The 24873-nt window shown below is 37.1% G+C and overlaps 1 protein-coding gene across 2 annotated transcripts; it reads left to right on the forward strand.

Moving 5' to 3' along the window:
• Positions 1-320: 320 nt before the first annotated feature.
• On the forward strand, positions 321-23573 carry pdgfd (platelet derived growth factor d). Of its 2 annotated transcripts, none has more exons than XM_089120723.1 (7): positions 321-961; positions 8354-8564; positions 10260-10437; positions 16081-16134; positions 18588-18786; positions 20327-20541; positions 22869-23573. In XM_089120723.1, exons 1-7 carry the CDS (start codon positions 748-750, stop codon positions 22995-22997), a joined length of 1200 nt encoding a protein of 399 aa, XP_088976849.1. In that variant the 5' UTR covers positions 321-747; the 3' UTR covers positions 22998-23573. The 2 variants fall into 2 exon arrangements, with proteins under 2 accessions (XP_088976849.1, XP_088976850.1); XM_089120724.1 differs by having other exon boundaries at positions 322-961; positions 8378-8564.
• Positions 23574-24873: the final 1300 nt, after the last annotated feature.

Raw genomic sequence — 24873 nt, forward strand, 5'->3', positions numbered from 1 at the left:
CTGTTTGGAACGTTTACCATTGCATATAGTGCGTATAGTTTCAAATTCAAATTCTATTTTTTTTTAACTGTAGGCAGTATACAGTGTAGAAAGTAGCAAGTTATTATTCCATAGCAAACACAGTCAGCCAATAATTCAGATTCCAGAGCGGAAATGTCCTCATCTGATAAGGGCTTCCGTCAAGGTGCAATTGTTCCTCAGGAAGCCCTTAAGTGAGCAAAAAAGCACGTATTAAACCACATTATACTTTATAAACACTTTTATGTTTCAACACACGTCTCAGAAACGGTTTAAAACCCTAATAATGTCCTGCAGTTTGTTTGTTTCGCCACAGGGAAAGTCCTCAAAACTTCCCTCGCGGCGCAACAAACAGGAAAAGAGTGGCAGCGTTACGGGAAAGTGTTCACCAAACAGTCTGTTAAAACGCGCCCCGCGGGTGTTATTTCCTCGTCCTGACTGGATGAAGGGGGTCCAGCCTTACTGGGCTTCCTTTCTTTTTTCTTCCATCATTCAGCAGCTCACCAACCCCGATCTTTCAGCGGGAGATTAATATGTGAACCCTGGGAATCCATCTGCACCGCGCGCGTTATTCTTGCCAACTTTTCCAACAGGACACTTATCGCGCGTCCTCGAGTTTCAGTAAACGTTCAAGGAATTGAAAGTATTCTGGAGGAATTATAAGCTTCGAGGTCAAGCGGGACAGAAGCAGATAAAGTCGAAGTCTTTGGATTCTGTGGCTGGGTTTATATGAACCTGTTCTCTGGATCCCTGGACGCAGTGTTTGGGAACTCTGGGATCATGTCTCTCTGCTTTATCATGGATCAGCAGCAGATAGTTCGCTTCAATGTCATGTGTGTGCTCGTGTGCTCGCTCATCGCGGTGCTGAGCGGGCAGAATTACGCCACACAGGCCCAGGTGATGTCCTCCAAAGCGCTCAGGGCTTCAAACACGCGCAGAAATGGTGAGTTTTTGAACACGAGTATTAGAAACGCATGCGTCTATCACTGCATTACAAAACAAAACATCACAGCAAGTGCTCAAACGCTGCTCGAAGTCTTTTAGTAAGCTTTTGGGGGTTCTGTGCATGTATGAAGTCAGTTCTCACACAGCACAGGTGTAGTTAGTTAGCAGGTGTAGTTCACTGTTGAAGCTACTCTAAAACTGCACTTTTACAAGTTAAAGTTAAGATACAGTCAAGTTACCCCTCAGAAAAAGTTATTTACGATCAAAAAGTAATACTTTTTTTTTTTAACAAATAGGTTAATTGTTTTCGATCGACTGATGCTTTGCTAGCAATGGCGCAAAACACAACTTTAAGGTTCACTTCAAAACTATAACGGGTCATCATAAAATCAGAAATAGTAGACTTTTGATATCTGTGCAATAAAGCAGGACAATTAATCAATTTGAAAAGCCTAGTATTCACTTTAATCTGTGTCTTGCGATTCATGTGAAATCTTAACGTCCTTATAATCGTCAGTGAACCGTAAAGCTGCAAGATGTGTGATGAAACAATAGATAGCTATAATGCACAATTGTAGTTTGCACAATCTTTGTGATCTAACGAGACAACAATGCTTCAACGCATCGCAGTTACACCGCGTTACATTACTGAAAAAAGTAACGTTAGTTCGCTGCTGGAAAAGCTTACGTACACTGTTTTAAACGCAACTACTAAAAATGTGGTCAAGTTAGTAGCATCACTTGTAGTTAGCCTATAGCTACTAGTTGATCACATTAACAAACACAGAGTGGCTTATTTCCTCCGTTTTCAACGCTAAAGCGATTTTTTTTTTATTGTTTATAATCACGCAAAACTCTGTTTGCCGAATGATATACTTGTGAAATGTGCTTGTGCTGTCTTTGCAATAAACGACTCTTGTATTTTGTTATCTAATGCGATGAGATTAAGTCTGATTAGTGTGTTGTCATTAGTTGAGCTCTTGCTGTGATGTTTTGTGGTCTCATGAACTGCTGTAAGCGTGCGAATGCTTTCTGTGGTCAATGTGGATGTGAACGTGCATGAATGTTACTTCATGTTGTGATCAGCTGAAGCTTGTTTGGACAGGTTTGTGTGATATAACCTGTGAACCTGAAGCTCTTCCTGTATTCCTGGAGCTCAAACAGTAGGTGATGCTGGCATGGCAAGGTCATGGGTTCGATTCCCTGATGAACATGTATAGGTTGAATGGTTATGAAAGCACGGTTACACAGTTAACCACGGATTATATAAACTAACAACTATGTGATGATGTGAATTCCTTCAGAGAGATCAGGTGTGTGTGTGTGTGTGTGTGTGTGTCTGACACCTGTAATGAATGTCGCAATGTATTTCGGGAATATTAGGGTTAGTTGACCAATAACATGGATTCTTCTTTACTTTTTGGAACCTATTTTGGAAGCTTTTAATCTATTTTTAGTAATTCATGGTTCACTTAAAAACAGTCTTTGAGTTTCAGTAGTCACAGTGCTTGATGTTTCATCTACAGGTGTGTGTTTGATCATCTGTGACAGAACTGTTCGAGCAGTGTGTGTGTAAAACAGTTGAAATAGTTAGGGGCAGTGAGTCACAGGGTGTCCCGGACCCACACCCAGCCATCAGTGTTGAGGAATTTGGTATGGGATTCCCCACAACAGGCACACACACACTTCTTACTGTTCGTGTGTGTGTGTGTGTGTGTGTGTGTGTGTGCAGGTGGGCTTCTGTCTCTGATGTTTATATTGACAAAAAATGGACTTCAGTTCAAACCTAAATGTTTAAAGGTGTTTCCATATGTCATTTTTATACACAAACAGGAAGATGCTTGTAACTTGCCATTTTTGTCTGTATCTCACACACAGCTGTCTGTAGCAGCACACATTCTTTCATCGTCTGTGTGTGTGTGTGTGGAATCTATGAAAAACTCAAATCTTGACAGACACACTATACTATTAAAGGGGACCTATTATTCTGTTATATAGTCTTGATGCTGTTTTTGTGCTCTACTAGAACATGTTTTGCAGCATTTTATTTAGACTTTTTTTCTGGAAATTTAACAATTTTTTTTTTCTCAAACCAACATTTTATTTACACTTTTTTTTCTCCAAATTTAACGATTTTTTTTCTCGAATCAACATTTTTAGACTTTTTTTCTCGAAATGTAACAATTTTTTTCTCGAAACAAAAATACTTTATTCTTGAAATTTAATGAGTTTATTCTCAACATTTTATTTAGACTTTTTTTCTCAAAATACAACAAGTTTAATCTTTCATTATAATGACTTTGATCTTGAGATGGTTTTATTTATTATTGCTTGCCTTGGCCCCAATCCTCTTCAAAATATAACAATCAAATTTAACGAGTTTAGATTTTTTAGATTTTAGAAATCTAGAAAAATTGAAACAGAATGTAAGATCTGAAAATAAAATGGAATTTGTGACATTAACACTGTTTTTAAATCTGTGTCAATTAATAATCAATAAAAAAAATGAAAATGAAAACAGATATTTTTCATTGGGCCCTAATATCGTTAAAAATGCATTAAATTATTAATAAAATAATTAAAATGGTAAAGTTTTATAACTTGATTAAATTACCACAGTTTCTATTGGCAACTATACGGGATATTAAATCAAAGCACAAATATTTATGGGAAAAATAAGATGGAAATTGTAAAAATAATAATAATACATACCATAAGGCCCCATTTATGTTAACATTTTAACACATTTAATTAAATATTAATATATTTAATAAATTAACAATTTACTAGATTATAACATTGTTGAATTTTTATTAATTTTATTTTTTAGATATGATTTTCGATGATTAAAACTTAATTAATCCATTAAATCACTTAATTAATGAATCACATTAAGCACAGAAACTGGTGTGCTTGACATCTAAACTAAAGCTAGATTAGATGTCAGAACTGTGTGTGTGTGTGTGTGTGTGTGTGTGTGTGTTCAGTATCAGCTTTGCTTTCATGACACTGCATTTGAAACCTAATTGATTTACTTTCTCAGAAGTGATGCCCTGGATTGTGTGTGTGTGTGTGTGTGTGTGTGTGTGTGTGTGTGTGTGTGTGTGTGTGTGTGTGTGTGTGTGTGAATGACAAAGCGCAGAAACTGGTCATATAAAGCTAGATTAGATGTTAGAACAGATGTGTGTACTGTAGTGGATGTGTGTGTGTGTGTAGTGGATGTGTGTGTGTTCAGTACCGTCTGTTAATATGAGCTGGCTGGACTTTTGAAGGCTTTGCTTTCATGACACTGCATTTGAAACCTAATTGATTTACTTTCTCACAAGTGATGCCCTGGATTGTGTGTGTGTGTTGTCAACACTCTCCAGCCACTAATAAGACAGATCTGATGAGGGATGCAGGACCGCACAGACTCCAGCGCTTCATTATCTGTGTGAAACATGTGTTCGCCGCACCGGAGGCTTGTTTCCTGTGTGTGTGTGTCACGTGGTTTTATTTTTCCTCTAATGTTTGTTGTACTTTTCCACATCAACATCTTGTAAGGAATATTAACAGCCAGTTAAACTCTTTCCTTTGCCAAATCCTCCCAGGAACATACGCATAATATAATTAACAAAGTCAGTAGCAAGACCACAACACACACACACACACACACACACACACTTCAGAACAGCAAAACAACAATCATGAACTCAGTGGATAACTGTGTAAATTTACTCTTTGATTGAATCAAGAATTATTTTCATAATGAATAAACCCTTTGATTCTCATGACCATAATTAAAAAATAACCCAATTAATGTTGTTTTCAAGTTCATTGCATTCTATTCAGTGTAGAATTGCATTTCTCTTTATTATATTGTATTTTTACTAAAAATGTTTGATTGCATTAAAATGTTACAGTGCAAAAAAAGTTTGCATGTAACTATAGCATGTAATAAGATATATTTTTAAACAGACGGTTGTGCAGGCGTGAGTCTGTCGATGATGTCATTCTGACGGAACATTAGTTGCTATGGGGACGAGAGTGAAAGTTCCACTGCGATGTTATTGGACGAATAAACAGAGATGTTTGCGCTGCTGATATAACGCGTGTGTTTCGTCGTGCGACTCCGGGAATAGATTCTGCTTTGGGTTCCAACTGAGTAACAGTTTCAGCAGGATCACACACACACACACACACACACACACACACACACACACACACACACACACACACACACACACACACACACACACACACACGCACACAGAGCAGCACAAGAGCAGAGACAAACTGGAAATAGATAGTTGATGGACACACACACGCACACAAACATACTCATGTACAATCAAACACACACACACACACACACACACAAACTCAAACACAGTCAGGCATTATTCCGGATCTCGCTCATGAACACATGTCTAGATTTGTTGTAATTTTTCTCCATTCTTTGGCGATGAAGAAATATGTCGGAACAAAACACTTTAACAGGCTGTTACACACACACACACACACACACACACACACAATTTTACATGCTGTATCATGTGATCAGCATATTATTTGTTCTGACTGTAATTAAAGACTCATTTATCACAAACCAAATTCTTTTGTCTGAAGTCTAAAGTAGAGTTGTGTTACGTCTTGGAGAAAGCAATCCCACAATGCACTGCTACAACAAGCTCAGCTAATAACCCTGGGCTGGGGAGATTATTAACTCTTGTAGTTCACTTCATACCAGAACTTATTGATAAAATGAGTTAAATCCAATTAAAAACGGACCATATCCCCTAATAAATGTGTGTATGTGTGTGTGTGTGTGTGTGTGTGTGTTACTAGATTATAGTTAATTACTGTCCTACATCAATCACTTTTCCAATGGGATTCTGCCTGGGAAGTGTGTATTGTACCTACTGTGTTTAATCAGATGTTTTCAACTCTTCACAATCACAGACAACAGCTCAAACTTGAACACAGCAAACTTTAGGAGCTTTGAGTGTGTGTTTACAGTGTGTGTGTGTTGAAAGAAAGTTGAAACAAATTGGTGTTAAAGAAGTATGGTGTGTGTGTGTGAGAGAGAGAGATTGTGTAAATGAGGCTGTTAAAGCTCAAAGCTGCTAGACTGTCTGTCAGTATCACACTTGTAGAAGTGACATACACGAGTAGTGTGTGTGTGTGTGTGTGTGCTACAGCGGCCTTATTCCTGTGTGTGTTAAGTTCATTTAAAAGCTCATTGGTCAGCAGGTTGTCATGGTGATGGATGGTGGCCTTGTTCCTGCAGTATAGCCATAATCACAAGTGTTTGCTGCATGCATGGATCAGTAATCTGTGTGTGTGTGTGTGAGGGAGAGAGAGAGTCAAGGAGCTTTTGGAAATGAAAACATCATCATGGCTGCATCATTTTGACACTGGATCAGGCCACCGCCGACGTCGTCACTTTCGATTAGTGTGTCATGAATACTTTAGCTTTCTTTAAAACAATCGAATGTGTCTGATTTAAAGATTCATGAAGTGTCACATTGAATGGTCTTTATTTTCCTGTTGCATAACTTATAACTTCTGCTATTTTTAATATTTTACCTTTGTGGGGCCACCTAATTCTGTCTGTCTCCTCGTGTTGCTTGTGTTTGATGTTTGTGTGTTTTATGTTCTGTCGGAGATTCTGTGCTTCATTTCAGTTCAGATATTAGGATCAAAATCTAACAGCGAATTGACTGTTTTTCCCGAGGAGAATCAGAAGGGATTTCGGTTTGATTCCTTCAGATAAGTTAATTCAGTTTATTTTCTGAGAAAGTCATGTGAGTCATGTTCTCTTCTCGAAGCGAATCAGAAGTGAATTCTGTTCTTTTCCCGAAGCGAATCAGAAGTGAATTCTGTTCTTTTCCCGAAGCGAATCAGAAGTGAATTCTGTTCTTTTCCCGAAGCGAATCAGAAGTGAATTCTGTTCTTTTCCCGAAGCGAATCAGAAGTGAATTCTGTTCTTTTCCCCAAGAGAATCAGAAGTGAATTTTGTTCTTTTCCCAAAGCGAATCAGAAGTGAATTCTGTTCTTTTCCCCAAGAGAATCAGAAGTGAATTTTGTTCTTTTCCCAAAGCGAATCAGAAGTGAATTCTGTTCTTTTCCTGAAGCGAATCAGAGGTGAAATCTGTTCTTTCCCCCAAGAGAATCAGAAGTGAATTCTGTTCTTTTCCTGAAGCGAATCAGAAGTGAAATCTGTTCTTTTCCCCAAGAGAATCAGAAGTGAAATCTGTTCTTTTCCCGAAGCGAATCAGAAGTGAATTCTGTTCTTTTCCCCAAGAGAATCAGAAGTGAATTTTGTTCTTTTCCCAAAGCGAATCAGAAGTGAATTCTGTTCTTTTCCTGAAGCGAATCAGAGGTGAAATCTGTTCTTTCCCCCAAGAGAATCAGAAGTGAATTCTGTTCTTTTCCTGAAGCGAATCAGAAGTGAAATCTGTTCTTTCCCCCAAGAGAATCAGAAGTGAATTCTGTTATTTTCCCCAAGAGAATCAGAAGTGAATTCTGTTCTTTTCCCCAAGAGAATCAGAAGTGAATTCTTTTCTTTTCCTGAAGTTAATCAGAAGTGAATTCTGTTATTTTCCCCAAGAGAATCAGAAGTGAATTCTTTTCTTTTCCCCAAGAGAATCAGAAGTGAATTATTTTCTTTTTCTGAAGAGAATCAGAAGTGAATTTAGTTTTTCCTGAAGTGAATTCACACCTCTTCCTGAACAGTATTAAAAGTGAATTAAGTTCCTTTTGTGACGATAGTTAATGCAAACTCAATTCGCTTCTGGATCTGAAGAGAATTGTTTTTCTGAAGAAAAAAAATGTAATTCAGATAACTTCCCATAGAGCAAATTTAGTTCACTTTCTGAACAGAATTAGAAGTTTTCTTTGGATTTGAGAAGAAACTGAATGTGATTCTGCCTTAAAAAAAAAAAGAAAAGGAAAATTAGTTGGAAGTAGGAAAATTATGTTATTTTCCTGAATAGAATCAGAAGTGAATTCAGATCTGAGTTTTCAGAATTGAGTTCAGACTTCCCAAAGAGCATTAGAAGTGATTTAATTTTACTTCCTGAACAGAATTAGAAGCGAAATACATTTTTTTTTGTTTATTTATTTATTTATTTATTTATTGTAAATCCAATCAGAAGCCGATTTGTCTGCCTTGGATCAAACGTGACTTTGGTTCTTTTCCTTTAGTAAATTAGAAGTGATTTAGTCCATTTTCCTGAAGAGAATTAGATTAATTTTCTGACCTGAATTGATCCTGGAACTGAACCGGGATGAACTGAAATGAAACGGATTCTTAACTTTGTATATGTTGTATTTGTATATATCTGTGTGTGTCTGTGTGTTTGTTTGTCTCCAAGAGTAAACACTAACCTATCCAAGTTGTGACCAGTAACAGACAGCAATCGCCTCACAGACTTGTACCGGAAGGAAGAGGTCATAATGGTCAAGAGCGGAGGTCACGTCCAGAGCCCGCGCTTCCCCAACTCGTACCCTCGCAACCTGCTGTTGTCATGGAAACTGCTGTCGCCTGTACACACACGAATCCTGCTGGAGTTCGACCCTCAGTTTGGACTGGAAGAGCCGGAGAATGGAGTCTGCAGGTGAGGGCGGAGCTTTGGACTGAACTCATTAATAATTGATTAGATCCAAAAAACTAAGTGGAGGCGGAGAATGGAGACTGCAGGTGAGGGCGGAGCTTTGGACGGTTGAGCTCATGAATAATGAATTAGATCTAAAAGTTTTAAGTGGAGGTTGAGAATGGAGTCTGCAGGTGAGGGCGGAGCTTCGGAATCATGAGCTCTTGAATAATTAATTAGATCTAAGAGTTTTAAGTGGAGGTTGAGAATGGAGTCTGCAGGTGAGGGCGGAGCTTCGGAATCATGAGCTCTTGAATAATTAATTAGATCTAAGAGTTTTAAGTGGAGGTTGAGAATGGAGTCTGCAGGTGAGGGCGGAGCTTCTAAATGAATGAGGACATGAATAATTAATTGGATCTGTTTAAAGAGTTTTAAAGGGCTGTTCAGAGAAAGTGTTACTTCCATCTGGGTTGGTCTAGCTGGTAAATTTTTAACAGTTTAACAAACATCTACCTCTAAAATCTGATTAATTCATAAAGGACCGTGATCCAGGAGCTTAATGTCCTACGTGGTTAACTCGTGTTGTGACGTGTGGTGGAGAATAACAGGTTTAGTTCTCCGATTCCTGTGGTTTTGATTCTGCATTTCTGGACTAGAAATAATGGCCTGAACAGTTAAAACATGAAATTAATTTTTAATGAGCAGAAAGCCAATCAGAGCGAGTATCTGACCACGATGTGTGTGGAGAGAGTCTCGAGTTGCGAGTTTGTCCTTGAGGTTAGAGGGATTTACTGCAAATCCGATATTTTACAAAGACCCACGAGACGTCAGGACTAAAAATAAAGCAGGAAAAAAAATCTGAGATGAGAGAAGAGGTGAATTTAGAGGATGAGAAAGAGAAGTTTAAGAGGGGGAAAAATAAGAAGGGAATCTTAATGTATTATGTATATATATAATCACATAAAAATAATCACATTTCATATCACTACATTTTCATTGCCCTTAATTGAAATAAAGTTAAATTAAAATGTAAATATTAGATGAAAATCTTTAATTATAATTTTTTTTAATGTAACCTTTAAGTTTACATTTAAGTTGAAGTACTAAAATGACTAAAATAAAAACAAAACTAATCTATATAAATAATACTAAAAATAACACTTTTTAATACTAAAAATAACACTTTTTAATACTAAAATTAACACAAAACATACAGCAGGAACATCCAATTGTCTTCACATGCATTTTGAGGTATTTCATTTCAAAGTCCTTATTATGCTATTTTAAAGATTCCTTATGTTGTTTTGGACTCTCCTACAATAGTTTTACACGCATCCAAGGTCAAAAAACACTTTCATTTTCTCATTATATCCCATTCAGCATCAGCTCTTTTCTCTCAGCGTCTGAAACGCTTCGTTTGCAGATTCAGTCTCTCTAAACCCCGCCTCTCTGAGAGCTGCTCTGCTCTGATTGGTCAGATGGCCCTGTCTGCATTGATTGGTCGACCACTTACAGCGAGTGTCAGAAATGAAACGCCCATCACTATATCTGATTGTAAGCTCTGGATCTTCTGGAACAGTAACGATGATACCGTATCATTTACCAGCGCAGAAAAAACGAACTCTTTTAGTCCTCCGCTACAATATATTACACACACTACATGAAAAGTAATATCTGAAAAAGCATAATGTGTGTGTGTGTGTGTGTGTGTGTTTTCAGGTATGATTATGTGGAAGTGGAGGATATTTCTGAAACCAGCACCATCATCTGGGGCCGCTGGTGCGGGAAAAGATTTCCATCACGGATCACGTCCAAAACAAACCTCATCAAAATCACCTTCAAATCAGACGATTACTTCGTAGCGAGACCAGGATTCAACATCTACTATTCACTGTTGGTGAGTTTGACTTTCCATAATGACAGATCAAGCTTCTGTGTGGAGCAAGTTAAGTCAAGTCAACTTTATTTATAAATCACTTTGGAGTGTTTTAGAGCTACAGAAGCGTATTGCATTCACTTGAGGAAAAATAATCTACTCTGTTTTTCTGAATTAACGAGTTAATTATCTCAGAATTACAAGATAATTTTTCTTGGAAAATAAGTTTTTGCTCTGTTTTTCTGAATTAACAAGTTAGTTATCTCAGAGTTGCGAGAATTTTTCGTGGAAAAAAGTTTTTGCCCTGTTTTTTTAGAACTAACGAGTTAATTATCTCATAATTATGAGAGAATTTTTCATGGAAAATAAGTTTTTGCTCTGTTTCTGAATTAACAAGTTAATTATCCCAGAATTACGAGAATTTTTCATGGAAAATAAGTTTTTTCTCCGTTTTTCTAAATTAACGAGTTAATTATCCCAGAATTACGAGATAATTTTATTGGAAAATACGCTTTTGCTCCGTTTTTCTGAATTAACGAGTTAATTATCCCAGAATTACGAGAATTTTTCATGGAAAATTAAGTTTTTGCTCCGTTTTTAAAGTTGAATATTAAGTTATTTCATGAGTTTTTTTGTTTTGTCACATGGTTATATGAAAAGTCACGTGTAATAAGGCTTAGTTACTGTAGTACATGCAAGCACATAATAAAGTGTGACCAAAATATTACGCACAACAATTTATAAACTTTATTTGATTAAGTGTCTTCCTAGTGGATCCAATGGTGTCTTGTGAATGAAAGTTAGTAGTTGGTCTCTGTTTTATATCATCAGATGTGTTTATTGTAGTGTGCGAAGCGGATGCTGGTGGATGAAGGAACGATAGCAGATGGACGGAGAAATATTTTACAGTATTCTCTGGGACTAACGCCATCCTGCTTTACGACTGCCTTATGGCTCTTTCTCCACACGGGCCAAATCGGCAAATATGTGGTGCTAGCTGTTAGCATAAATATGCAATATGTTTAAAAATCTGCCCATTTGCTTCCATTTGAGCTCATACTGGGAAACAGAATTAAAACGGACACCTGCGCTGGACATAAACTAGATTAATGGACAATGAGGCGTTGTTACTACACTGAAAAATAATTGGTGACGGAACAATTTTACATTTGAAAACCTGAAACGTGGTCCATTAACCTTTGTTTCTTGCTGTTTGATCACTTAAAGGAGTAGTTCACTTTAAAAAAAAAACTTTTGCTGATAATTTACTCACCCCCATGTCATCCAAGATGTCCACGTCTTTCTTTCTTCAGTCAAAAAGAAATTAAGATTATTTATGAAAACATTCCAGGATTTTCTTCATATAATGGACTTCAATGGGGTCCAAACGAGTTTCAGTGCAGCTTCAAAGGGCTTTAAATGACACCAGATGATGAATAAGGGTCTTATCTAGCCAAACCATAAGACATTTCAAAAATAAATAAAAAAGTTTTAAGTTTTATAAGCTCAAATGTTCGTCTTGCTCTGTTCAGTGATGCGCGTTCGCGACTCTCCTGTTAAAACTCATCCATCAAAATGAACAAATCTTTTTTCGACTCATTTAGTTGATTCAACGAACGAAATGAATGAAATGTTTCGAAAAAAGATTCGTTTGGCTAGATAAGACCCTTAATCATCGTCTGGTGTCGTTTAAAGCCTTTTGAAGCTGCACTGAAACTCTCATTTGGACCTTAAACCGTTTGGTCCCCATTGAAGTCCATTATATGGAGAAAAATCCTGGAATGTTTTTATCAAAAACCTTAATTTCTTTTCGACTGAAGAAAGAAAGACATGGACATCTTGGATGACATGGGGGTGAGTAAATTATCAGCAAATGTTTTTTTTTTTTTAAAGTGAACTACTCCTTTAAAGTCCCGTGTAGTCAATTATTATCCCTTAAAACTAACCTTTGATCACCGAAAATACATATTTAAAGTTTTTTTCCTTGAAAAAAAAAAATGACGTCATGCCTTAAAATAGCTTGAATATAGCAATATTTAGTATGCGCGTTTCTCTAAATATGCAAATGAGCCCCGCCTCCACTCACTCACTCCGCTCAGACATCCACCGGTTGACGATCACACGTTGATCTGATTGGTTACAAGGTGGTTTGTGACGTCAGAAACACCAGCGATTTCAAAGCGTGTTTTTGAGACTGTCTTTGGTTCAGGAGGAAACACTCAACAATGCTGTCCACTTATGAACGGTGTGTCTTAAAGCGTATTAAAAACAACACGTACGCTCATAAACAACATTAAAAGCTGGGGGAAAGACGCAGACGTGTGCTTCTTTCCTGAAATGCTGTTTTGCCTCAAATGAACTTTAGAAATGTGGCTTAATTAAGACATCGCTCTTCCCGAGGCAGAACGAGAGAGAGAGGGAATAAACAACGACAGATGAAGGTGTGAGAGAGCAGTACGGGAAAGTGAGAGACTGTCAGAGTGTTCGGTGTGAACATGTGTGTGTGTGTTTTACTGCGGTAATGTAATGTGGAGTGATCTGAGAGTTTAGTTCTGTCTTTATCACACACACACACACACACACACACACACACACACACACACACGGAGAAGGTCCATAACGAGAGCTGACAGCGAACAGCGTGTTTTGTCATCGCTCGTGTTAAAACTCTTGAGAATCTGGCGCTCGTTAAGGGCCTTCGTGGCGGGTAACGACACACACACACACACACACACACACACACACATGGAGAGTTTTTCTGCAGGGAAGATGATGGCGTTTGATGTGCTCGTAAAACACACCGCTGTTGGGATGTTTGTAAATCATAATTGTGCGTTTTTGTTCACGATCTTTAATTGTGATTCGAGCGCTTTCCTTGAATGTTGATAGGATGCACATTTCTTTTTTTCTGTTACTATTTATGTTCTATTGAAGACATGTTGACCTGATTTACAGAACATATTAGCCAAGAAATGAACTCAGTATAACTTTATTTAGAGAAAATCCATGATATAATTACCAGATTAAATTTTCCTGTGTAAAAAATCGAACCTAAATTTAAATATTTAGCTTTGAAAAATGCATTGACATAATTCTACGTCGAATATTAATTCTATGCAGCTGGAAATCGTGTTTCTTTAACTTTGAAATTTGCTTGTTTCATGAAAGTAATTGTAGGGATATTACATGTGCGATTATTAAGTGCATATAAAATAGTTTATTGCCGTAAAAGGTCACATTATTAATTTTATAATTAGCGCTGGGCAACGAATGATCACAATTAATCGCATCCAAAATAAAAGTTTGTTTTAACATGATAAATTTATTTGTATATATAAATGCACACACACATGCTTGTATATATTTAACCCTTGTGCATCAATTAAAAAAAAGTTACACATAGGTAAAAAGAGGACAAAAATGTCCATGTCAAAAAACTGTCATAAAAATGTGACGCTTTGGAGCACAGACTTAAGTTTGGTATCATTTTAAAGAAGTAAAAAAAAAAAAAGTAAATCCAAAAAAAAGTTATATAGGTATAAGTTTATGAAAATTATTTATAAAAAAATATTTTATATAAAATATATATATTTTTAAATCAGGTTGAACTCAAAACTACAATAAAATCAAAGCCATAAATCTAAAATGAGCTTTCGGTAACAGTTTGTTTGGGCGTAGTAACATATTTTCCCCCATTGGGTGGCAGCAAAACCCTACTGGAGCTCACAGTGATTGGATTAGTTATTTGCAGTTTTTCTCTCTCAGTATTACAAACACACACATGCGCACACACACACATATTTTTTTATAACACACATACTAACCACACTCTGACATCCATACCAACACACCCACACAAATATTGTTGCATAATTTATCAGGTTGGCTCTATAATATGCCGAACCAGAAAACAGGAATAAAGTGATATTTGTTTTATAGGCCAAACTTAAAAAAAATGACACCATCTGATTAAAAATAGTAAAAAATAACATTTTGAAGCCTTGCCATCAGAATGAAAGCCTCTTAACAAAGGTTGCATAATTTTATAGTTAACTGAACCGGGGATTAAAAATGGCAGTTTTAATGGGTTTCAATGGGGACATTTTTGTCCAAAAGGTGCTGAGAGGGAGTATTTTTTGTACCTAATGCAAAAAATATTTTTTTAAGAAAATGACGGTGAAATAGTAAAATTCCAATAAAAATACACACCTGTGCCAAGTTTTTTGCAGTTAGCTTTAACACAGGCAAAGTGATCAAAAAAACAAAACTGAAAATGACAAAAATGTCCATAAGGATGCACAAGGGTTAAGAGGAAATTTATATATATATACACACACACACATATATAATGTAAACAAACTTTTATTTGGATGCGATTAATCGTTGCCCAGCACTAATTATAATATGAGAATTAACACTCCAGTTTAAAATATTAGTTTTTTGAAAGAGTTTCTTCTGCTCAGCAAGGCTGCATTTATTTGATTAAAAATACATAAAAATGTTAATAATGTAAATATCAGTTTTCTAGTGAAGCGTGGTGCTGTGCAACAGTGTGTTCAGTGTGTTTTCATGCATTGTTTGCTGTGATAATGTTATTCTCTCCTCCCACATGGTCATGGTTGTCAGTGGAAGTCCTTTCAGAGGCGGAGCAAGTCATTATATTGTGATGAAAAATTATGAAAGCACTTTCCTTCATAAAACACGAGTCTGAGAGCAGGTCGATGAGGAGAGTGAAGCTCTGAGGCTCAGTGTGTTCGACGGGATCCGTCATGTGCGATTCCCTGAATCTGCGGTATTCCTGACGTTAACACATTCCCGCTCTGCTCCGGACATCTCTGCTGAACACGCGTGTGTGTGTGAGACATCAGAGGCCCGTACAGACGTTATCTCTGATGGGAAACATCATCATAACAGACCGCCCACGACCTCTGACCTCGTTCTATTGTTTGCATTGCCACAGGAGTAGATTTATGTAACAAGAGTGGCAGCACAGGGAAGTGTGTGTGTGTGTGTGTGTGTGTGATGGGTAGGTTTAAGGGTCGGGTTAGTGTGTGTGTGTGAGAGGGGAGGGACTGAATATACAGTTTGTACAGTATAAAAACCATTAAGTCTATGGAGAGTCCACATTTAGATAAACCACGTCTGCTAAGTAAACATTTAATCCGCTAAGTAAACGTGTGTGTGTGTGTTTGAGTTCGCTCAAATTGCTTAATTTGCCCAAAAACGTTTGCCCAAGTATTAAATGCGTTTAAGTGTCAAAATAACTCCATTATTATTATACACTAGAGTTGTGTGGGGTGGGGCTAATTTAGTGATGATGTCACGATCATGGTGCATTGTGGTGGATCTGAGTAGACTGTCCGAAGTTTAAGGTTAGTTCTGTCCATCTCTGTGTGTGTGTAACAGTGGACTTGGATTGATGGTCTTTTTAATTCGTGTGTAAAACGTCCATCTTTAGCGTTGATGTTTTAAATGCCAGCGCTGTGATGTCTGTAGCTCCGCCCCTCGTGATGACATAATGAGTGATGGGTGTGATGCGAGCGTTTGCTGACTGTGAGTGTGTTTCAGCACAGGATTAAACAGAACAGATAATGACTTTTCCTGAGCAACACCAGCGTTTCTGTGAACAATGAATGAAACTAAAGTTTGAAATCTGTTTTTCAGGACAGCTCCCCTCTCGCGTCGATGACCAACTGGGAAGCAGTTACAATGACGTCCGTGAGTATTACCAACCAGTGGCTACTTTGGAAAAGTAATGCATAATAATCTTATCTACTAATAATCTGCTGATAATCTACTCACCCCCATGTCATCCAAGATGTCCATGTCTTTCTTTCTTCAGTCGAAAAGAAATTAAGGTTTTTGATGAAAACATTTTCTCCATATAATGTACTTCAATGGGGTCCAAACGGTTCAAGGTCCAAATGAGAGTTTCAGTGCGGCTTTAAACGACACCAGACGATGAATAAGGGTCTTATCAAGTGAAACGATTGGCCATTTCAAAAATAAAGACAAAAATTTTAAGTTTTATAAGTACAAATACTCGCCTTGTTCTATTCTGTGATGCGCACGCATTCGTGACTCTCCTGTTAAAACTCAAAATGAACGAATCTTTTTTCGAGTCATTTGGTTGATTCAATGAACGAAATGACTCGGAAAAAGATTCATTTGGCTTGATAAGACCCTTATTCATCGTCTGGTGTCGTTTAAAGCACTTTGAAGCTGCACTGAAACTCTCATTTGGACCTTGAACCGCTTGGACCCCATTAAAGTCCATTATATGGAGAAAATCCTGGAATGTTTTCATCAAAAACCTTCATTTCTTTTCGACTGAAGAAAGAAGGGCATGGACATCTTGGATGACATGGACCCCCAGTAAATTATCAGCAATTTTTTTTTTTTAAAGTGAACTACTCCTGTAAGTATCTAATTGCATTTCTTTACGTTACTTTTGCACTGTTTGTTTTTTTGTTTTGTTTTTTCCACCTGGGCTAGGCTTGTTTTTCACTATATATATATATATATATATATATATATATATATAACAAAAAAGTTCTATTTTGGGGCAAATGTAAAGACCCTTTCACACCAAAAATGAAGTACTATTCCTCAAGCTGAAGGAAACAGGAACCAATAAAAGCAAAAATCAAAGAAGCAAGTACATTGGTCAATAAAGTGAGATTAACCCTTGTGCTGCATTAGATTTTTAACAATCTGTTGAGTGCATTAAGGACCGAAAATGGCCACATATTAAACATTGCCTAAAATATTATATATTAATATTATTTTCCACTTTTACCAAGTTAAATCTTTTAACCAGCATCAGTCCTCATCATAACTACCAAAAATGTATTCAATTTCAGGATTTTAACCCTTTAATTACCAGTTTTGTTTGCGAAACCATCGATTTGTATAAGAGGAAAAAACACAAAAATTCAATTATTTTCAATAAACTAAATGCAAAGAGAAAACTTTAGATTTGGATTATCACAGTCCCACTTTGCAAAAAATCCCACTTAGCGCGTTAGAGACCAAAAATGGCCACCTATTAAACATTGCCTATTGCCTAAAATAAGGTGCATTTCCACCCATAGGGAATAAATATGTAGTGACGTCAACTGGTGAAATACACTATATAATGCAAATATAATGCTTTTGCTTCAAAATGAAAGGATGTTTGTGCAAAAATGTTTCATGTTTCATGTATTACTGACAGCCTCAGATTTAAACAACGTTTTAATGGGTTTCAATGGGCCATTTTTGGTCTTTATGGTGCTGAGTGTTACTATTTGATCTACACAGTGTGTGTTATACATATTTTGCAAAATGGGATCACATTTTTTACATGTATCCAAAAAGTCACAATTTTGCCAAATTTCATACCATTTGCATTAAAACAGCCAAAATGGTCAAAGAAATTAAACCGCAAAAGACCAAAAATGTCCCTAATGCAGCATAAGGGTTAAATGCATAGAAATGCATGTTTTATTTAACTTATTTACTAATTGAGTGTTTAAAGTAGTCTGATTCTGCATGTCACTGATTTTATTCATTTTGAGGAATATTGAAGCTTTTTTTTGTGCAAGTGAGAGTAAATGCACTCTCACATTTAGTCTACAACTATAATGACCATCATGTTCACACACACACGCACAGCGCCTCTACACTTGGATATGTCTCAACATCGGGACAAGAGAGCTTTCAGTCAATAAATGGGAAAAAAAAGTAATGCGTTACTTTACTTACTACAATTACTTGAAAAAGTAATCTGATTACATAATTCAAGTTACTTGTAATGAGTTAATGAAATTAAATTGACGTGTGTTTGTACAGCTCTTTTCCCAACACGCATCATCTCAAAGAGCAGCTTTACAGAAAGTGCATGAGTCCACATTACAATTTAGAGGAAACATTATGCATTTCAGAAATGTACATACACACAGTCAGTTAGCGAAAAAGCTATTCATTTAAACAATGTTGTAATTTAACGCAAGTAATGAACACTTCTTAGTTAACACATGATTATGAGATTTAGAGAGATGTTGCATTAGAAAAAGGTTGACTTACACACACCACTGTTATCAACGCAGTAGTGTGTTTCGTATCTCTCAGATGTGTATTAGGATGTTCACCCTGCTGGCCGATGCAGAAGTGTGTGTGTGTTCCTGTAGGATCTTGTTGGGTTTCCCAGGACGGATTCTCCTTTTTCTGCGTCGGCGCTGGACAACGAGATCGCGAGTGTGAGCACCGTGGAGGAGTTACTGAGACACCTGAACCCCTTCACCTGGCAGGAGGACCTGGAGCAGCTGTACACACACACACACACACACTACAGACCACGAGCTTACCACAGCGACCGCAAGCAAAAACGTGAGTCTCTCTCTCTCACACACACACACACACACAGTTAACCATTGACTGGTGTTTTCTGAGGTGATTTCCTGTGGTCTCTTCATCTTTACCTCCTTCCGCTCTGTCCATCCAGAACAGATTGTGATTATTACAGAAACAGTAAGATGTTTATCAGTTAAAGGAGTAGATTTATGGAACAGTCTTCTTATTCAACTTAAGAGCTCTAAAACTATTAAGGGATTTAAGAAAAGATATAAGTTAAACATTATGGAAAAATATAGAATACTTGAATGAAGAATATAAGAAAAGTAAGCGATAGTGGAAGTATGACATAATTTTGATTGTTGAGGATTAATTTTTGTCTACATGTTATTGTAAATAGTCAGGATAAGTTGTTGTTGTAAAAGGGGTTAGGCAAAATAAGTCTTGACTTCAGCCTAAACCCCTTCGGTCAGTATTTATGTGTTATTTTTTATTTTTATTTTATTTATTTTTTCTTTCTCTCTTTTGTGTTACATGATTTATGACATGATTTCTAAATGACTGACCGAAGAAATAAATAAATACAAATTATGAGTCACAAGTGAGGAAAAAAATTCAAAAACTGCACACTGGAATGTTGTTCGCAAAGTGTACACACACACACACACAATCAATGACCTTCCAACCCTGACAAAGTCACAACACTGTATCTTTTGAATACTTCCAGTGATGCGGATGCGCTGTGCTTTAAAGGGTTAGTTCACCCAAAAATGAAAATTCTGTCAGTATTTACTCACCCTCATGTTGTTCCAACCCCGTAAGACCTTCGTTCATCTTCGGAACACAAATTAAGATATTTAAGATATTAAGATCGCTCCTGCATACTAGTCCATAGGCTTCTTGAGGGAATGACTCTTGCTGGCCTCAAAGTCATTAAAGACATCGTTAAAATAGTCCAAGTGACTACAGGGGCTCAATTTTAACTTTATCAAACGACGAGAACACTTTTGTGCGCAAAAACAAACAAAAATAACGACTTTATTTCAACTATTCACTTCCTTCTCCATGAGCCTGTAGTCAGTTAACGTAGTGTGATTGCGTAAAGCTACGTCACACGTAGGCTCACTATTGGTCGACGCTGGTCATGTGTGTGTGATGCGTGTGACGTACAATAACAGAAGCTTACGCTATTAAACTAGTAACCTGACTCGCGCAGAGGGAGAAATAACGAGTAGTTGAAATAAAGTCGTTATTTTTGTTGTTTTTTTGCGCACAAAAAGTGTTTTCGTCATTTGATAAAGTTAAGATTGAGCCCCTGTAGTCACTTGGACTATTTTAACGATGTCTTTAATGACTTTTCGAGGCCAGCAAGTGTCATTCCCTCAAGAAGTCTATGGACTAGTACGCAGGAGCGATCTTAATATCTTAAATATCTTAATTTGTGTTGCGAAGATGAACGAAGGTCTTACGGGGTTGGAACAACATGAGGGTGAGTAAATACTGACAGAATTTTCATGTTTGGTTGAAATAGCCCTTTAACTTCATCTGCTCATGTGTTGGCCTCTCTCGCTCGCAGTGGATCTGGACCGGCTCTACGATGACGTGAAGCAGTACAGCTGCACTCCGCGAAACTTCTCCGTCAATCTGCGCGAGGAGCTGAAGGCCACCAACGCCGTGTTTTTCCCACGATGCCTCCTGGTGCAGCGCTGCGGGGGGAACTGCGCCTGCGGGACCGACGGCTGGAACTCCTGCACCTGCGGCGCCGGGAAAACCGTCACCAAACTGCACGAGGTATCCCACAATGCACTGCTCCATAGATTTACCCACACACTCTCTCCATCTGCCATTGGTCAGTCAAACGTGTAGACCCGCCCACACAAGATCTCAAGTCACCTTTAGTTTTTATAGCATCTATCTATAGATCTGAGTGAAGCCTCATGGGATATTTGAGGCATTCTGGGAGTTGTAGTTTCTGCAATCTCCAGGTTGACATCAGCGTGATTGACAGCTGTCACAGAGCCATCAGGAAACGTTCATTGTGTAGAATAACAGACAGTTACCCACGGCAACATCTGCTGATGCGATCGGCTCCAGCTGTCAGTGCTGCATAATGTGAACACCACAACTACACACACACACACACACACGATATATGAGCTTCAGAGCAGAACATAAGAGACGTGCAGAGGTTAAAGGTCAAGGACGGATATCGACTGATAAGCAAATCAATGAAGACAAATCCAACAATAAATCTCTTTTACTTCTTGCCGCGATCGAACTAACACACACACACACACACCGCGAGTCTCCAGATGCGGTGCTTTAGTTATTATTATAAAGAAGAAATATTGTAACAAACCCAAAACATCTCACATACAACAGCACAGGACTGACACACACACAGCACAATGTGAACATATACATGTGTATATATATACACAATAATTTAGTCTTCTTAAACGCAGCCTTGTCCTACGGTTTGAAAAATAAAAAATTATTATCATTACAAACATGAGGAATGCTTTACAATAACCTCCCATTTAAAATCTTACATTAACAAAAACACACCTAGTAAATGTATTGCTCATTTGTAGTTAATTAATGTGATCAATAATTAATAAATGAATAGTTAATCAATTTAGGTCTATTTTAACTGATAAATCTTTTGATTTCAATAATAAAAATTATTTCATATTTTCATTATTTATTTAAGTTAACTAATGTAAACAACTGGAAATTATTAATTGTCATTTGTCACACATTAATGTTGACGACCACATATCAACTGTTTTATTAATTGATTGATGTTGATAGAATTTGTAATGAATCCAAGCATTGCTTTTGAGTTTCATTGTGTTTTGAAAGGTTAGTCATATTTTTTTAACGAACCCTCTTAAAAAACTCGCTTTTGAACAAATTTGTTGTACTTCATCGGAATGGTACAAAACTTAAAGGTTTGCTTGATGTGTGTGAAAAAAAAAAAAAAAAAAAACATGGACAGGATTTGAACATAAGTTAAATGGTCTAGAAAAAACTAGTCACACACACTTTTATTGTTTGCGGTCTAAAACGAGCGCATTGGAAACGAGTGTGAGACGAGTTTCCTCTAGTGGAAGTGTTCGGTACTGCAATATCTCACTGAACGCTCGTTTTACTGAGATATCAGACTCGCATGCGGAACTTGTTTAGATTTATGTTAACGTATTTTTGGAAATATATTTTTCATGTAAAAATCGAATATTTAGTGATTTTTTCATAACAATAAATGTAAATTTGTAGGTTCACTTTTTAAAGTCCCCGTGAACCGGAAGTTGCAAACGATTTTTCTCCAGTGCTGTGACGTATTTCCAAGTGAAACGGAATATTGAACAGAGGGCAGGGTTTTACTCTAGCGCTCCTCCTCTCCATCTCTCGCTCATAGCAAACTAACGGTTTGAGGGGAGTGGTTAAGCGTTTCCCCACCCAAACTGTGAAACCTACGTCATCAGAAAAAGAAACCGTTCCAGACCGGAAGTAACTTTTCAGATTTTGATTAAAGATTACTAAGGTAAAACATTTTTTTAATATATATTCACTTGCACGGATTAATTGTTCACCACAAGACTAGTAATATGCGCTAACAAAGTAAATAGGTTCAATTTTGATTTCACGGGGACTTTAAACTTTTTTTTTTCGCTCCAGCGATAAAGTTTCGTCTCTGAGAAGTTCGAGATTTATGATAGTTTCAGGTTTGATGGTTTCAAATCTTAAGATTTATGACGGTTCAAGTTGGAAATCAAATTTTTATGTTTATGCTCAAAAAGTGAACAAATGGATTATAAATAGAGCGTAAATATAATTAAGTACCATAAAATCCCCCCAAAATACAAAATATTAAATAAACAACATTATTCAACTAAAATACAGAACAATCATTTCATTGAAAACTAAAAAAGAATTATAATAAAAATAAGATTATTAAATAATATGAATTAAAATAGTAAATAAATGATATTAACCCTTTCACATGGGGAAAAGGTTCACATGTCGGTCAAAAATGACATGTTTTTCTATATTTGATTTTTAAATGTGGCTTTTATAGTTCAAAAATTATAATTTAATATGTTGTGTGTGTTCAGGTGCTGAAGTTTTCCCCGGGGTCAAATTTCAACAAGAAGAAAACACAGACTCACTGGGTTCTGGAGGAGATTTACCTGCAGCATCATGAGAGATGTGACTGTGTGTGTCAGTCCAGACCACCGCGATGAACACACACACACACACACCGTCACTGCACTTAATTCAGACTTATATCTTCAGGTCATGCCTCCACATAAACACAAAGCCTTTTCATAACACAAGACACACACACACACACACCGTCACTGCACTTAATTCAGACTTATATCTTCAGGTCATATCTCCACATAAACACAAAGCCTTTTCATAACACCAGACACACACACAGTGCGTTGGGAGACTTTAATATGTAGCTTTCTCTGTTTCTATTTTACTCTCGATGTTATTGTGTCCAGTAAAGTCTAATGGAACTCACCAATGGAATGTAAATGAATATTAATGAGGCTTTTGCTCTCTTTGACCAATCAGAATTCAGAGCTCCCCGAGGGGGCGGATCCTTTGCCAATCTGATCTAATCCAGTGTTATTTATTAAAAGAAATGTCTTTGTCTTTTTATAACTGTGATCATGCTGTTGCATGTGGGTTTTGTATTCATATTCTCTTTCTTGTCTGATCAAAGGTCTTATTGAAGCCGATCTCATAAAAACATGTCCAGTTCACCCGAAAATATAAAGAAAGAACAATAAACAAGTCTGCAGGTTTTAGGTCTGAATTTACAGTCTGATTATTCTGAAAAATTCACATAATAATGAGAAACTTTTTATAGTTATAGTCTCAATAATTCATACTTATGAGAAAGTTTCATGTTGTAAAATTTAGGGGTAGAAAAAATTTCTTTTTTGTCTTATAATAATGAAATATCTCATAACAAAATGATCAATGGTATTCATGTAATGTGTATGTTGATATTTTATATCACTTATACAGAAAGATTCTCATTATCATGACATGTTTGTAATAGAAACTCATATTTAAGATTAACTGAGTCATTAAGTCATCATCATTACCTGATATTTGCTCATTATTATATAAGTCGTTAACATTAGAAAGTGTTCCATTATGATATAGAGAATCGTATATTTGTTTTTGATGTCAGAACATAAATATCACCATTATGTATATTTCATAAGTTCATCTTTTTTTTTTCAGCATTTTTCTCCTGATTAGGATTTGGATTAATGATCCTAAAAATGGGGAGCAAAACATTTGTATTTATTATAGTTTTTTTTGTGTGTGTGAAATATCAGATTTCATGACATGAAAAAGTTTTAAAAATGGGACCAAGAAAACAATGTTTTTCAAACGTTTCATCAGCTGGGCGGCGCGAGACAGACGGGCGGGCGGGTTTGAAGTGCCAAGACCCCCCGGGCGCCCGACGGGAGGCGCCCGAAGTTTCGGGACCCAAGAGGCAGTTCCGCCAAAGCCCCCACGGTAGAGCCACCCTCGAAACGTCCCACAAACACACTATTCGTCCAACCGCCAACCCACCGCTTCCACAGGGAAGACCGGTCCCCCCCGCCCACTGACCTGCCCCCCCCCCCCCCCCGACCACTGACCGGTCCCCCCCGCCCACTCAGTTTCATGGCCCTCTATCAGAATCCAGAGTTTTGAGAAGATTGGATTGCACTCAGGTCTAAGTCTCAGGGCCATCTATCATAATCCAGAGTTTCAAGAAGATCAGAGAAACTCAAAATTTCGACCTGAAAAAAAAAAACGGCAGTGGTACCCCTTTCGTTTTTTTTTTTTTTTTTCGGGTCGAAATTTTGAATTTTGATATCTCAGCTCTGGAAGGGTCTAGAGCCTCCATTTTTGCACTCAGATCAAAGTCTCGTGGCCCTCTATCATAATCCAGAGTTTTGAGAAGATTGGAGAAACTTAATTTTTTGCCTAAAAATGAAAAAAAACGAAAGGGGTAACACTGTCGTTTTTTTTTTCGGGTCAAAATTTTGAATTTTGATATCTCAGCTCTGGAAGGGTCTAGAGCCTCCATTTTTGCACTCAGGT

This window comes from Pimephales promelas, chromosome 16 (genome assembly GCF_988280905.1).
Source record: "Pimephales promelas chromosome 16, fPimPro1.hap1.1, whole genome shotgun sequence".
In the NCBI taxonomy this organism is placed as follows: Eukaryota; Metazoa; Chordata; class Actinopteri; order Cypriniformes; family Leuciscidae; genus Pimephales; species Pimephales promelas.

What these genes read in the sequence shown, in the direction of transcription:
- pdgfd (XM_089120723.1), top strand. Translation starts at nt 748, where the DNA reads ATGAACCTGTTCTCTGGATCCCTGGACGCAGTGTTTGGGAACTCTGGG. An exon ending in TTCAAACACGCGCAGAAATG is followed by an intron (nt 962 to 8,353) that starts GTGAGTTTTTGA and finishes AGTTGTGACCAG; the next exon opens with TAACAGACAGCAATCGCCTC. An exon ending in CAGCGACCGCAAGCAAAAAC is followed by an intron (nt 18,787 to 20,326) that starts GTGAGTCTCTCT and finishes TCTCGCTCGCAG; the next exon opens with TGGATCTGGACCGGCTCTAC.